The 16,631-nt window shown below is 30.3% G+C and overlaps 1 protein-coding gene across 1 annotated transcript in view; it reads right to left on the bottom strand.

Annotated features, from left to right (window-relative positions):
• The window catches only part of LOC136974574 (centrosomal protein of 120 kDa-like), an 82,129-nt gene that overhangs the window by 19,314 nt on the left and 46,184 nt on the right, over positions 1-16,631 (bottom strand). Inside the window, exons 12-17 of the mRNA XM_067269489.1 lie at positions 12,906-13,026; positions 6,514-6,581; positions 6,308-6,413; positions 4,038-4,148; positions 2,980-3,069; positions 19-111 (exon numbers count right to left, since the gene is read on the bottom strand). Of these exons, the coding sequence (XP_067125590.1) occupies positions 19-111; positions 2,980-3,069; positions 4,038-4,148; positions 6,308-6,413; positions 6,514-6,581; positions 12,906-13,026 (589 nt within the window). The remainder of the gene's footprint in view (positions 1-18; positions 112-2,979; positions 3,070-4,037; positions 4,149-6,307; positions 6,414-6,513; positions 6,582-12,905; positions 13,027-16,631) is intronic.

The following is a 16,631-nucleotide window of genomic DNA, read 5'->3' on the forward strand; positions in this document are numbered from 1 at the left end:
ACCAAAATACTATCTTACCTCATTTTCATTTATTGTTAGATGCCTTTCTCTAACTTCGATGTCTGAAAGAGCTTGTTTTAACTTTTCTTCCATTTGCTGATATTCTCGTAACTGAATAAATTAAACATTTCAATCAATAAATTGAGAATATTTATAAGCTCACTTAAATTACTAATTCAAAAGCTCAGTAGAACTTCATTTCAAATTCACTGTAATGTGGTTAAAATTTCTAATGGCAGAATGAAACACTAATTCTTAGTTCTTAAACTGGCTTGTTTTCTGCTACATGAGCTCATAAGGATTAAATCTGAGAACTCTTAGTATTTGAATACCTAGCCCAAGTTCTCAAAAACAAGAACTTTTTAGAATCAAATGATCCAAATTCTTGCATTTAAATATTTCAATCTTTACTTAAAATCAGTTTAGATTAACTTAGATTTAAAAAATCATTATTATATATTATAACAATGACTTTGTTAGAAAGCTACTTAGCTTTGGCAATAATCCAAAGTTACGGTGAACAGAACTATAGTAATAAAGCATCTTTTGTATGTGTAATTTTATTATAAAAATAAACTGTGTGGCATTTATCCAGTAAAATAAAAAAGAAAAATATTAAAAGCTGTTCAAACTAGAAGAAAAAAATTCAGTACCATGAAATTCCAATTTACACAGGTTTTACTGTAATAAGTTTTTAACAGATGTTCCATTTTTCAACATATTTTGTATGTATAAGCTGATGTCAATCTAAGAGAGGCCAAAAATATTCCTTATACATTAATAAATTTTTGTCTTCCAGAAAAAGCAATTTCATTTCTTAAAGGCTGACACAAACTAGACAATATCAAAGCAAACTGGTCAAAAAAATTTAGTTCAATCATCGCCCACCTGATGGCCATTGACTGCCAATCACTAATTCAACACCACTCTACATTATAGCCTTTAATGGAAAGTACATGGTCTATTTAACACCTCTAGACCAAGAAGTTTGATTTTTCAGGCAGTGAACGATGAAACTCATGCACATTTGAAAGTTTGTGAGAAAGGAACATGCACCATAAGCCACAAAAAAGACAAGTGTTTGTGCTTCATGTTTTGGCCATGTCTTATCTACGCTAAGATTATGTAACAGAGCTGTTTTATAAATTTTCATAGAAGTAACAATATAAATTATTTTATTAAAATTTACCATATTTTCGCTGAATGGCCAGCATGCTGGTCTATCTGGGGAGAGCATGTTATCAGATATTTCTGTATGGTAAAAACCAACATGCCAGTTTATCCTGGGGAATGCCAGCATGCAGTAAGGCTATACATCCCTCTCTAGAGGGTGCATTAAAAAAAAACAAACATGTCTTTATTCTAAAACTATGAAACTGTCAGCATTACATCAAAAACTATGATTATATGTTTAATTTCTTCATTTTGTCATTCTAATGACGTAAAATGCTCTTGGAATCCAAAAGTGCTTTTTTATGTGTATTTTATTGTTATTTGATTCAAAACCACAAAAATAAATGTATTAAATTTAACAAACTTGCTGTAAATTATCTCAACTTATACCAATTAACTTTGGCTTTGTGTGAAATTTGAGAGAAAGGTGTTATTTTTAAGGTCAGAGTAGATGGTCAGTGTAGCCCACACTGACTGACTGACTGACTGACCTACTGCTGCTACAAGTACTAATGCCAATAAGTTGTTAATTATTTTGTTGTCTTGTAAACGAAAACTCTTCCTGATTTTGTCAGTTAAATTACATTATTATTAGTTCATTGTTCTCAGAAGAATGTTTTCTTTAATGTTTAATTAACAACTAGTTTTGTTAGTTCTGATTAATTTTATATTTTAGTTGCAGTTTAACCAGCATGCCAGTAATCCTGAAGTTTCCAGCATGCTGTTCTCCCCATTTGATGTGGCATGCCGATCATTCTGCAAAAATATGGTATAAATCTATCAAGTGCTCAATTTCATTTTCATTTATTTATTAAATTTCTGACACCCAACAAAGGGAAGCAGCCAAAGCTAACATCAACTATGAAGTCATCATCATTTTACAAAACAAACTACCAAGCAACAGTTTGTAGAGGGGTAGACAAAATGCTAAACGTTCTGTAGAACTATGTCATGAAAGATGTCACAAGCTCTGAATTTGCCTGACAGTCAAAGCAAACTAGTTACGTGACCATAAAAATTTCCCTTTGACGTCATGTCAAAAGCAATGGCACTGCCTAGTTCGTGCTGGCCTTAATGGTTGACAATATGGTGCCAGGATTCACTGAATTTGAAAATATTTAATATTATTTTAAATAATACAGAAATGTTAATTAAATTAATATAAAATAATTTCTACAATACACTTTAAAAAATTCAGTAAATAAACCAAAATTGTAAAGACATTGCTTATAGTTTAGATTTTGGTAAAAAAAAAAAAAAAAACCAGAAAGCAATGCTGCTGTAGGTAAATAAAATTAAACATTGCACAGTTAAGCTAGAGCTATTGTTTTAAATGTAAATAGTTATTTTTATTCACCTAAATTCACTTTGTAACAATGAAAGAAGCAACAAGTTTATAGCATATCAGAATGATGATAACCCAATAACATGTGTTAACCATCAGAGTTCTCTAAAATAATGTCATTATGTAGATGGGGATAATTACCAGAAATTTATCAGCTTTCAAGATATAAATTCAAACAGGAATGTCTACTAATATCAATTAAAGCATAGATTAAACATAAATAAAAAAACAGAACTAAAGGAAAGATAAGAGACTTGTTTTCTTAAAACACTGCTAGTAATTTTTATACAAAAAAAATATAAAAGCTGCTTGATCAGTTTGTAATTGCAATTTAAACTTGGCATATAACTGTCGAACTGCTGAACCCACAACCCCTTTCAAAGTGCCTTTCGAACACAGGTAACCTGCAGACACTCTGAATGAAAATATGATAAGTCAGAAAATACAATTTTATTACTTACTTTACGTTGCATTAATAATTCTCTTTCCATGTCACGTTTCTTCCACTCTAATATTAATGTTTCCATATGTTCTTTTTCTTTTTGTTTCAACTAAAAAAAATGTTTAATTAAAATTCATTACATAACAGAATGAAATATAAAATATAAAAAAAAAATAAATAGATCTATATTATAAATAAAAACAAGTGAACTACAGAAAATAAATTCTGAAAGGTGTAGATTTCAAATGACTTAATATTTTTTACTATCAAAAATCATATTTATTATAAGTAAATGAGAATAATGTGCAAACATAAAACACCTTTAAAATTGTTGTACATTCCCTCTCTATCAAAAATATACCATGGGTCTTCCAAAATGAATGCTACCATTTTAAATTATTGTAATTATGTTAATTATTATCCAAGAAGTATGCAACATACACTAGTCAAGAGAGTAACTGTCCAATATTCATCTTCCATCTGCATTCAAACATCTTGTTGTCTACTATCTCTAGGAAGAGTCACAAATAAAAATGGTGATTCCATAACAGAAAAGGCTTTTTGTGTTTGTGAATGGAATCTATTAAAGTCAGAATCACTCATCATTGCGCAACATGAGTAATCTGCAGGGGCTGCAGGAACTGTAGAATTTTGGCTGCTGTGGGAGAAGTGACAACAGATATGCTGTAGCAAGTGTAGGAAGAATTTGAATATCAGTCATATGCATGCCATGTGATACAAGGTGCATGCACTGAGAAACTGTAATGGGCAAATGCGAAACTGGCAGTTTCCAATGTTGTAATGTACTGTACAATGTTCTCAGATAATAATTAACATAATTACAATGATTTAAAATGGTAGCATTGCTTTTGGAAGACCTTGTACATATAAATTGGTTAACTACTTGATTACCTGAAAATATTTGAGATAACCTATTATTAAAGTGAAATACAATAATACAGATTATTATTATTATTGTTACATTTTTATAATTAAAAAATAAATTTATTAATCACTGATGAAAATAAAAAATTGTCTGAACTTTTAATGTCAATATAGGGTATACATTAAAAATACCTTTTCTTTTAAAATATGCTCCTGTTCAGTCTTCCATTCTTCAAATATTTTTGTATGTTTTTCCATTGTAAGTTTATTGCTTAAGTTCAATTCATAATGATCTTGTTGTGACTAAAATATAAATATTTGTTATTTGTTTAATATATAAATATCAAATGTACAATAACGGCAATCAGCTTTGACTATTTATTTATAAATAAAATTATAATGTATATTTTAAAATTCTAATACATTGTATCAAAGATCTATGCCCAAAAATAATAGAATAGTAATATTCATAAAAATTTACTATTAATAAAATCAATAGTAAATTTTCAACCTCAGAAATAAATTCTGGAAATGCTATCATATTAGATTACTGGAATTCAAAAAATTATGAATTTCTTTTAATAAATTAACTTTAAAATAATTTTATCAAATTAACTGATCAGAATGTTTAAATCTGATATTCTGAAGTAAAAATTACAATTTACGTGGCTGGAGTTATTTACATTTAATGAAATTTAAAAATAAATACGACTTAACGAAAATAAAAAACTTTGTATTCTGTCTTTCCTTTTTGCCGTTTACACCATCCGTAGTCCTTTAGCACTTCACAAAATTTCAGAGACGACCTTTCTTTTGAGGCTACTGCCTCTGCAGAAAAATGTAAAACCAGGTATAACGTCCTCTGGTGTTAATACCACAATCACAATATCACATTTTAAAGTAAAAATTAATACAATTTTGGTTTTACATTTTTTTGTGGAGGCAGTAGCCTCAAAAGAAAGGTAGTCTCTGAAATTTTGTGAAGTGCTAAAGGACTACGAATGGTGTAAACGGCAAAAAGGAAAGACAGAATACAAAGTTTTTTATCTTTGTTAATCCATATTTATTTTTAAATTTTATTAAATCTGATATTCTGATTGAAGAAAAAATTTCCACTTCTTTACAACAATATTTCAGAATCAATTAGAAAAATAATTGTATGTTACAAAAAGATATCAATTTAACAATATCATCTATGCAAAATTAATTAAAAAGAGAGATTCAAAAATGGAACAAAGTTTAATAACTCTTTATAGACTTTTTTCTTGGCACCATTATCAATATATATTTCCGTTACTGCTTGTTACAGAAGCTAATCCAGTTAATCTTAATTGAGAGCATTTTCAATCCTCTTTAAGTCACCAATAGTGGATAAAGCTGTCTGACTTAAAGAGGTTCTAAAACATTGCCAATTAAGAAGACATAAGATTAATAAAATTATATATAAATGAAAATTTCATTTCTCTGGGGGGGGGAAAGAGCAAAAATTGTAATGAATTAGAAATATATGAAAATTACTTTTCTGTAAACATTATTCTATAAATAATCATTTGTAGAATAATGTTTACTTTGTTTATGTTTTTGATCTATTTGTGATTTGTGTGTGCAATAATAATAATAAATCATCATCATTATCATCATCATCATCATCGTTTTTAAATGTAAATGCATTAAAATTATCAATGATACAATAAACTATATGATAGGAAAAATAGTTTTAAATTTTGATATAAAAGTTTCAATTTAAACCATGGAGTAATTATTTTAATAATTTGTTTTCTTTTTTCTTAAAATATTAAATCTTTTATTCAAATTAATAATGATTTACTAAATTACTCATTAACAATAAAAAAAAATCTAGCAATGAGTTGCACAACTTTCCCGGCTTTTATGAGATCTTATCTTAAAAATAACATTTATATTATTAATCAAACTAAATATCTAAAATTACATGTGGTGCTATCTGTTATGAGATTTTGTTATAAAAACTTTATATATTTTTAATTATTATAAAATGGCAAAAGACTTAATTTTTAGGGTAGAGATGAGTTTTACAAAACACTGTAAATGCTAATAAGTAAATTCATCCAGTCTGATCCCTCATGAGATATATCACATGACCACCATCTAGCTCTCCATCCCCTTGACATTTCACAACCAAAATTTAATAGCATCAATGTCCCTTATACACAAACTACTGTGCTAAATTTCATTTCTTTACCTTCACCCCATCCTGAGATATCAAGTGATATAGATGCAAACACACACAAAATTTTTTGCAGTTTTTTTAAATTTTTTTTGGGTTCAAGGGGTCTTAAAGCATGTAAAAAACGTGGAGGGTCAAATTTGACACCATTCCATTACTTTCCCTTGTTATGTATACATAACAGCCGGGAAAGTAAAACTCATTACCACATATTAACCTAAGTTCTAAATTTTATTTTATAAATACATAAACTTACATAGGAATTTACAATTTGCTGATTTGCTTCAGCTAATACTACAGGAATGTTTGTTGGACCTAAATCATCCAAGCTCATTACTACAAGAAGTTCACCAATTTGTCTTCTTTTTATTATGTTATAATATTTTAAAAAATATATTAAAAAAAATATTATAAAATGTTTATTTATTTTATTTTTATATAACTAAACAAAATAAAACTTACAGCTCATCAGAGAGAACGGGAATACAACAAGTAGTTATTTGCCTTGTTCCAATTACTCCATTTTCTCGCTAAAATAATTATAAATAAATTTTTACAAATTAATTTATATCAGAGAATAGATTTAATAATCAAAAAATTATTATATACAGAAAATTAAATGAAATATTCTCTTCAAAATATGTACCATCAACAAGAAAAAATAGTTACAATAATAGATTTTAAACAATGATTTTCTGATTTTCTCTCTCTCTCTATATCAAACTTAAAATTATAATAAACTTATTTTATTTAAGAAATATAAAAGCATATCTTTGTGTAAAAACTTTAAAGCTTTAATTTGGTAATACTTTAATTAAAAATCTCTTAAATTTACACTGATATTTGAAAATTGTTATATTCAAATTTTATAAATTTGTGTGTATAGTTAAGGATTAACACAAATATTTCTCCTTTCAACATATTATCAAATATTTCCAACTTGTTGAGACAATAACATTCTTTTCAATTTCACTGTCATTATAACATAATAAATGCACTAAATACTAGATAATATTTAAAACACTTGCACAACCAAAAATCCAACTCATGAAACACAGAAAAATGAACATTTTTGATTGCTAGCAATCATCTTCAAGTTAAAGAACTTGTTTTGGAAATATACATAATAATAGAACATATGATGGAATGTATTAATTTAAAATATAAAAAAAATGTCTGATTGACCATCAAGTGTCACGTATTTGTATCAGGATGTAAATATCTAGATGTAAAAGCAATATAAAATATCCAATAATGCCCTCCAAGCTGGGGATAACATGTTGTTGTTCTTGTAGTTGATAGCCATTTTGTTTCTATTGGCCTTGTAAATTTCCAGTATTTTCACGTACTTAAGTAGAGGAGGCTCTTGTGTGGTGAATGAGATGTGTATTATTGATGTTCATCTGCACATCCTTGTCTATGCAGGTGAAATATATTCATAATTCAATTTTATATTTGAATCTCTCAATAATTGTTAATTCCATACAAAATTTCTATAGTTATCAATAGCATAAATAGTGTGTACGAGTCTGTTGCCACAAGTGGATTGGATTGATAAAATAAGGCAAAACAACACTTGGATGATCTGCCAAGGGAAAATGCCTCCCAGGAGGCTTTTCTAGATAGGAAACTGGTCCCTATTTAGATGTTAGACAGGTGAAGAAAAACTGAAACACTGTGGCCAGCCTGTCAATGAAGTGCAAACCTGGAACCAACCACCAGTGTTCAATGATTTTGTCCACTCAGCCACTGGTTTGCTTGTTACAAATGTAATCAGTATATTTTCATTGGTAAACAAACACTGATTACACTAATCTACTTGGAATATGTACAGTACTCACATTTAGAAGTTCAGTTGTATCTAACAAATTTTTAATACTAACGAGGAGAAAGTTAGACTATTGAGTTTCAGGTGCATGAGCAATAGCTTGTCAGGTGGTAATCAGTAGAATAGGGTAATTTCATCCATATTATAACATATCTTTCATATCATACCACTCAATTATTGCCGACAGACCAGGTCTTCCTCTACAATATCCAAATCAACTTGAGTAGTTTCTACATGTTTCTTTTGCTGCAATAAGCCACGACACTGTTTTAAACTGATGCATCCATCCATTGCTGTAACTAAAATTGCTTATATTCATTCACTGCCAAAATATTTCTGCTTGCTTTTTTATCACATTATCTGTGACAATGCCATTCTTTGCATTTACTTGCACAATCCATATCTACAGGGTGACAATAATTAACCCGTACAAGTTTTTTGTATCGTAAATTTATTAAAGAAATGAAAATTAGCAAAACAACAGCATATAACAGTGACAATACTTTATGTATTAATCAGATATTCAGCCAGTTTCAAAGTGGCCACCTTTTGATTTGATGCAGAGCCCCAAACACGTTTTGAAATTCTCAGCGATGGGCTGCGCTCTTCTGGAGACAGTTTGTCTCACTCCCAGCGCAAGGATTGCTTCAGCGACTCCAAACTTTCATGGCGCTTAGAACAGGCCCTGGCCTCCAAAATAGACCACACACTGTAGTCCATTGGGTTCAGATTTGGCGAGTACGGTGGCCATTCCACAGACGAGATGAAATCGGGAAAATGAGCCTTGCACACTCCTGAGTCTTCATCCTGTGTGTCGGCGCTGAGTCCTGCTGAAACATCCATTTCGCACTGCCAAAATGCTGCTGAGCCCACAGAAGTACCACAGCCTCGAGAATGTCACAGTGGTACACATCTTGATTGATTTTGGCCCCTTGATCGACGAAAACAAGGGGTGTCTTGCCGCTCGCACAAATTCCGCCCCAAACCATGACTGACATTGAATTTTGTGATGTTCGATGACGGCTGAGCGTCCAGGAGCCCCCGCAAACCAGTTCCTGTCGTTTTGATGGTTGTATGGAGAAAAGCTTCTCGTCTGTGAAGAGAATGCACTCCCATTGTTGACCTTCGGCCCGACATTTGAGTTAACGGGATCTTTGGAATCTCACGCACTTGTTTTCATCGGTGAGAAGCTGAACCTTTTGGAACTTGTAGGGCTTGAGTACGAGTTCCTTTTTCGCCATTAACCGCACCGATTTGCGATTGATTCTGATCTCACGAGCAATTTTTCTCATGGAGACCTTCGCATGTCAGTCAACTTGCTTTGTGATGATCTTGCGGTTCCTAGACGTGTTGACAGTGCGCTTTTTTCCACGTCCGGGACAGTCACCATTGTGGCCAAGCTCCTTGAATCGCCGAACTGCATCTGAGACTGTCATTTTTGGAACACCGAGCAGACGAACAATTTCACATTGATGCTTTCCTTGCCGGAATAGCTCCAAAATTGCACAACATTTGTTTGACACCATTAAAAAAAATAAAGAACTAACCCTTATTACATCAAAAGTACATCTACACGGGCAAAAAATCATGGAGAATTAAACAATAGTATGTAAATTGGTGACAGTAAAAAAGTTCAGGTGCAGCATTGCTACAAACTTTGTACGGGTTAATTATTGTCACCCTGTATAATGCCTTTTCAAGTTTCATATTTTCAATTGTTTAGAGCCTCTATCTTCTGCATTCATCCACTTGCTTTTCTGTTTAAAATATCTTCTAACATGTCATTTATTTATGTTTTTTCTAGGGAAAAGAGAAGTGACTGTCAGTATATTTTTGAAAGAATGATAGATGGATTTCACAATATTCAGAAATTTCATGCTTCTCACTGACTGTAAGGATAGTTTTCTTCTCAATTGTGTAAAAGACTAAAGCAATCACAGTGTACAGTATGTACTCTGAATTCACAAAGCAGAAAAAGATCTAGACATCCAGACTCGACCATCAGAATGTGTCCCCCACTCTCTTTAACCATTATTTGCACCGTGCATAAATCTTAACTGTTGTAATGGTTGTCCTTACTATCAATTGAGTAAGATAAAAGAAAACTGTTACCTGTGACAAAATCACTTGTTTTTCACATTTTAAAGATGTTGGAAACACCCATTTCCACAATACTTTCATTTAATTTTTATAACAATAAAAAAAATTGTGGCAGTTTATCCAAAATATTTTGAATGAAAAATGATTATTTTAAATCATGGCTGACAGATGGCAGAAAACCCAAGGGGCAGACAAAGTTTTAATTTAAGTCTGCCTGCAGACCACCTGTCCCATCATTGTGGACCACAGGTTGAGAAATGCTTGTATAAGGTAATATAGTTTAGAATTGCAGTAAGGAGTTTAACTAAAATTCTACCTCTTCAAATTGTCAATAGTCAGACAGCACTTTCTATCCCAAAAGTCGCAGAAAAATTTTTTAAAATAAAGTTATAAATATTGTCAAACATTGTGCTTCAGTTCTTAAGTCAAGAGTTTATCAGCTGAAGGGTAAAACTGATTCAAACTCACTATCTCTAAACCGGGTAAGGTTGGTGCTCTGTAAAGCACATGCGCAAATGCCTATAATCTGGCTGCTTGGAAGCTGACCCAGTTTCGACAATACAGCACTTCCATTTCGCCACTGATATTCGAATATACAATAGCAATCTTATCATTTTTTTTTTCACATGTATAGAAATTTGTAATAAGATACAAAATGTGGTTATAATAAAATATTAATTTTAATTAATTCAAAGTATGTTCAAATATGAAAATAATTTCCCAATATGAATTTATATTTTAGAAAATACAAGGGAAGTGGCACTTCCACCACTTCCAATGACAGCATGTCACTGGTCTCTTGTTTTGTTTAGATGTTTACTACCAACTGTCTAATTTTCACGTCCATATCTGCAGTACATTGTTTGTAATTAACATTTAATCTTGTGATAGGAGAGTTGAGACTCCTGCTCTCCATAGACTTTACATAGGAAATGCATTAAACTGTATTCCTCTTTGAACCACCTGTATTGAAATTTTCTGCCTAAGCACAACTGTATGTAAAACAATGTCATCTGTCTTCCACATGCAGTGTTATGCAATTAACCCCATTAAAACTGGGCTTTGCCCAGATTTCTTAGAGGAATTGGGACTCTATAGCATTTTAATTACAGTAGAAACTTAAAATTTGATTTTTTTTGAAAGAGAAAAAACAGTATAAATCAGAAATGCACACCAGGGTGTATATAACAAAAATTGGACCCACTTGAACCTTTAACCAGTGCATAATATGTTTAATCTTATAAAACAAATGTTTTCCTAACCTCTTTTAATAATATGCCACTACATATCAAATATAATACATTTAAAATGGAATATTCTAAGATTAAACATAGAACAAGTCAAAAGATATATATATAAATAAGGACCTCGCTGATTAAAAAAGAAATTTCTTTTAGCGGGCTATCTGCAATGACTACTAAATAAATGGGAAATTAAATTAAATACTCCAAAAATACCACATAACAATGAACAAGCAAATAATATGAAGTATACTGCTTTCCCATACATCAAAGGTCTATACGAAGAAATCAACAACGAATTAAAAAAAAATGGACTTTAAACTTGCACAGTCATACCAAAAATTGTGTAACAGATTAAAACACCTCAACCCATTGAAAAAACAACAAGCAATAACTGAAACAAAAAACATAGTATATAAAATCCCTTGTACTTGTAATAATAAACACTATATAGGAGAAACAAAAAGAAAATTGGAAGTCAGATTAAAAGAATATATAGCTGATCTAAAATATCATAGAATAAATTCCGTTTTTCATGACCATTGTACTCTGAATGGTTGCAAAATAGATAAAAATAATGTGAAAGTCCTTCATAAAGAAAAAGAAACATATAGAAGAAAGTTTAAAGAAAGCATAGAAATCATAAAAAGTAAAAAATGTATAAATAAAAACTTTAGTATAAAAATAAATGAAAATTGGCTTGGCATATTATAAATAGAAATTAAGTAAATTATCTCTATGTAAAATTATAAAATAAAAATTCTTTTTAACATAAGTTTGCCACAAGGTGGCCCATCTACCACATCAATATGTAAATAAACACAATCATACGCATTAAAATATCATATAAAAATCATACGCATAAGAATCTGTTTGTACAATAGAACCTCTGGCTTTGATGTAAAAAGATCGACTAGGTATGTTGTATTATAAATTATTATTATATAAAAAAGACTTATGAAATTGTCATCGAAATTGATAAAAAAAGTAATACTTAATGTATACTTCTCCATCAGATGACAAAAATTGATTAATGTACAGAGAAGTTTTAAAACAATTTTATGTTTACAAAGACCTGTGATTTGAAGGCATGTTTTATACAGCATAACCTTTTATTTTTTATATTTTTTATATATTTCAATTTGTAACCACATACTTGTATTTTAGTTGGCTGAAGACGGGCATCAACAGCCCGAAATGTGTACAAGCACTTAATACACATACCAACTGAATAAAAATTAGTGATGAAATCTGCCATGTGTCCAAGTAAATACATTCTATAGTTAGTGTTCAAGTTGCAGTTTATGTGTTTTTTTGAATTTTTTTAATAATTTTTTTTAACCTATGTTTTATTACAATTTAGTATAACAATCAAAGTATGATATGTTTGTGATAAAAATAAAAAACAGATTGATTCTTCCCCAATTAAGAGCCAAAAAATAAATAATTAAAAAATGCTTTTTAATAAAATTTTTGGCACCATACATAGCATCTGTATAACAGTAAAATTCCATACAGGTATTTCTTTTAAAAAGAAAATTACCCTTTTAGTTCAAAATCAGGTAATTCAAGTCATGTTTTCAAGGTTCCAAGCATTTCAAATTAAGCAAGGATGACTGTATAAAATATCTATAAAAATTTAAATTTTATGAAATATATAAACAAAAATTAAAGAAAATACTAACTGCAAATGTTGTGGCAGATTCTCCTAAAACAGTGCTTAGTTGTAATTTCACACTTCCTACAAATTTATCTTTTTGATTACCTTCTTTATCACGATGCATCACTTCAATTATAAGAGGAAACCTTAAAAAAAAAAAAAAAAAAAAAAAACAGCACATATTTAAATATTCAAAAATTTATTATTAAATACATAGAATTATATTTATATGAGTATAAATATATAATATTAATGATTGTATAAAATATTTAAGATAAAAGCTAATTAAACAGTAAAAACAATTAGAAAATGTTTTTGTTATTTGTCTGAGTACACCTGAATTGATAAAAAAAAAAAAAAAGAAATATATTGAATTTGTGGAATATAAATCCTCAAATAAAAAAAAAACAATGTTTTGAGAGATTTTTTCTATCAATGAAAAGTTTTACTTGAATCTCACAAAACTTCCTATTTAATAGCAAAAACTAAAAAGTCCTACTCAACAGAAGTCCTTGTGTTACCTGCTGCTGTTAAAATATCCAAAATGGGAAAAGTATGGAGATGAAATTTCTAATAGAACCTACTCCATTAATAGATAAATTACTCCTCGTGCGAGAATATCATCTATTTACGGACTGGTTCCATCATTGAAATTCTCCAAATGTACCAAGAACTCTTGTGTTTAAAACACTTCCAACAGGACAATTGAAACAATCACCTAGTCAATGAGTGGCAACTTTATATAAGATATTTATGTCAACTCACAATTAGTATAAACTCTCTCTCTCTCACACACAAAGATTCGTCATCTATATCTTTTATATTGTCTCACTACTGATAGAATGCATAGCTTATATCAAATAAACAGGTATTTGTTTTGTTTAAATTGTATCAGAGTGCTTTACTCCTGCCATGCTGTCTCGTAGACCTTCTCCATCCCGAATCCAACTGCCTATGCACATGACTGCTTGCATAACCTAATTCTAATGAAAATAATCAGTCACCATGACTTCTGTGTCTATTGGAAAGCACACAATGGTGTCATCTTGACGAAGGCATCAATGAGGTGCTGAACTTCTGGTCACATTACAATCGATAGCTCAAGTTGTTATATTTTTGACTGAGCTAAAATCTGATTTTGCTAATTTTTTTCACAATAATTTGTGGCCTGCAAAACTGTTATTTGTTAGATATTTTTGAAAAACTCAATGACAAACATATTGCTTCAAGGAAAATAATGTAATATATTTGATTTACAAGATAAAATTGAAAGTTTTATTTAAAAAGTTAATATATGGAAGAATAGGTTAGAAAATAGCTCTTTATAAATGTTTACAGCTACAGACAATTTAGTAGTTGAAAATGACCTTCCCAAACATTTAATTTTCAAAAGTTATAACTGATCACTTGAATTGTTTGAAGAGAGAATTTCTGAAATACTTTCCTGTAAATTTTCATTCTGAAAAACCATACACCATTAAAATGAAAAATAACATTCATCTTCCATTAAATGCTAATAAAGAATTTGTTGAACTATCAAATGATACAAGTATAAAACTTGAATTTCTCAAAAAAATCATTAAATGAATTTTGGCTTAAGATTAAAACAGTTTCCAACAATTTCTGAAATGACCCTAAACACATTTCTACCATTATGTACTACATATTTATGCAAAGCAACATTTTCATCTTGACAATAGTCGAAGTCAAAATGTCAATCAAACCTGAAAACATTGAAGATGTCCTGCTTCCTGCAGTTTCAAATATCCATCCAAAGTTTAACTCATTATGCAAAAATAAAACAAGCAGATTGGTCACATTAATATGCAAATTTGTCTTAGTTCTAATAAATCGTAGAATTATACATGTAACAAATAATTACAGTAAGACCCCGCCCGCTTAACGCTGATTCAATATAACACTGTCTGCTTGATGCCTAAAAAATGCTCAAAATTTACGCCAATTCAAATTAACGCGGTATTTCATTGATTTATATATAATACAATTATTCCCAAATACAAATCAATCAGCAAAAAATAGCAATTCGTCATAGCACTGTACTTCCCTTAAATCTATGTTTGTTTTGTGCAATTTTGGAAAAAATATAACATCATGGATGCCATAAGAAATATCGACTTTGCTTGGCAAGAATTAACTGAGAAATGCACGAACGGAGTGCGGAAGAAGTTATGGCTGGAGGTATCCAAGAATTTTCATCAAGAAGAGTCTAGCACTGTATTGTTAGGTTGACAAAATTGTCAACTTAATTGATACATGAGATGTAGACGAGCAGGATATTGGGAAGTTCCTGAGGTTTCTGGCGAGAGCCTTACCAATGATGATCTTCAAGAACTGGCAGAACATGAAATTTATGTAGAACTGAAAAATAGCAATTATGAAAACGAAGAACCCAAAAAATTTCTCTGCAGATTTCCTTAGTAACAGTTTGGTAACGATAACTGAAATCATTGATCAAATTGTACCGAATGATCCAGATTTTGATAGGATGTCAAAGCAAGACTAGGCGTTTTGGATGCTACCAAAATTTGTTTAAAGAAAGAAAAAGAAAGTGACCAATGAAACTACACGACTTCATTGCAAAAAAACAAGAATTTCAGAAGAGCCAGGACAGGACCTTCGTCACAATGTGCATATGTTGCATTGCACACTGTGCGCATATGTTTATGTGTTATTTAACATATATTATTATGCAACAATTTATATAAAAATAAGCAAATTTTACTATAATTTTAAGTTATTTTTTGGTTGCATGTTCTCCTATCCCTATTTACTCTATGTTAAAATGGTCTCATTTAATGCTGTTTTGCTTAGTGCTTTGTTGTCTAGGAATGCATCCCCCACATTAAGCGGGGTCTTACTGTATTTGGAATTAAATCTCTTTCATTTATTATCAGTTAATATTTTATTTGTACATTAATTTTATTTACCTATGTATGTCTACATCAGGAGTCATGTAAAATGTACTTAAATAAAAAAGGGGTCATGAATAGAAAAAGTTGAAGCAGCCCTGGTTTAAATTAAAATTAATTTAAACATGTGTTCCAGATTGAATTGTTATATGAGAATGTTAAAATTTTTGAAATATTTTTAATTTTAACCAAAAAAAAAAATTCTTACAAAATTTTCATGTTTTGTATTTTCTCTTACGCATCTTGCGTAATAAATATACATAAGAGGCAGGTTTTTCTCAACCTCCAATGGTCCATTAAAAAAAAAAAAAAAGTGTAAATAACAAAATGAATTTATTACCAAAAGTTAGATACAAACGTGGTTAACTTTTCGTCATAATCACCATGAAGATTGAGGCATGTGTCATATCTGTGGACGAGCTTTTCAATCCCCTCTTCATAGAATGTTGCCACCAGTGACTTGAGATGAGCCTTAATGTTGTTTTGAAGATTATCATTAGTCTCGAACCTCTGCCCTCCTACCCAGTTTTTCAATTCAGGAAAGAAATGAAAGTCTTCACACATTAAAGATGAAGACATCCACCCAGCTTGAAACTTTTTAAACACCCAGTGTATAGCCCTGATTTAGAGCTGAATAACTTCCACCTCTTTCCTGAACAGGAAAAGTGGCTAGGAGAGCAGAGGTTTGAGACTAATGATGATCTTGAAAACAACATTAAGGCCCATCTCAAGTCACTGGCGGCAACATTCTATGAAGAGGGAATTGAAAAGCTCGTCCACAGATATGACAAATACCTCAATCTTCATGGTGATTATGTCAA

The sequence above is a fragment of the Centruroides vittatus genome, unplaced genomic scaffold (assembly GCF_030686945.1).
Source record: "Centruroides vittatus isolate TY-2023 unplaced genomic scaffold, ASM3068694v2 contig_350, whole genome shotgun sequence".
NCBI lineage: Eukaryota > Metazoa > Arthropoda > Arachnida > Scorpiones > Buthidae > Centruroides > Centruroides vittatus.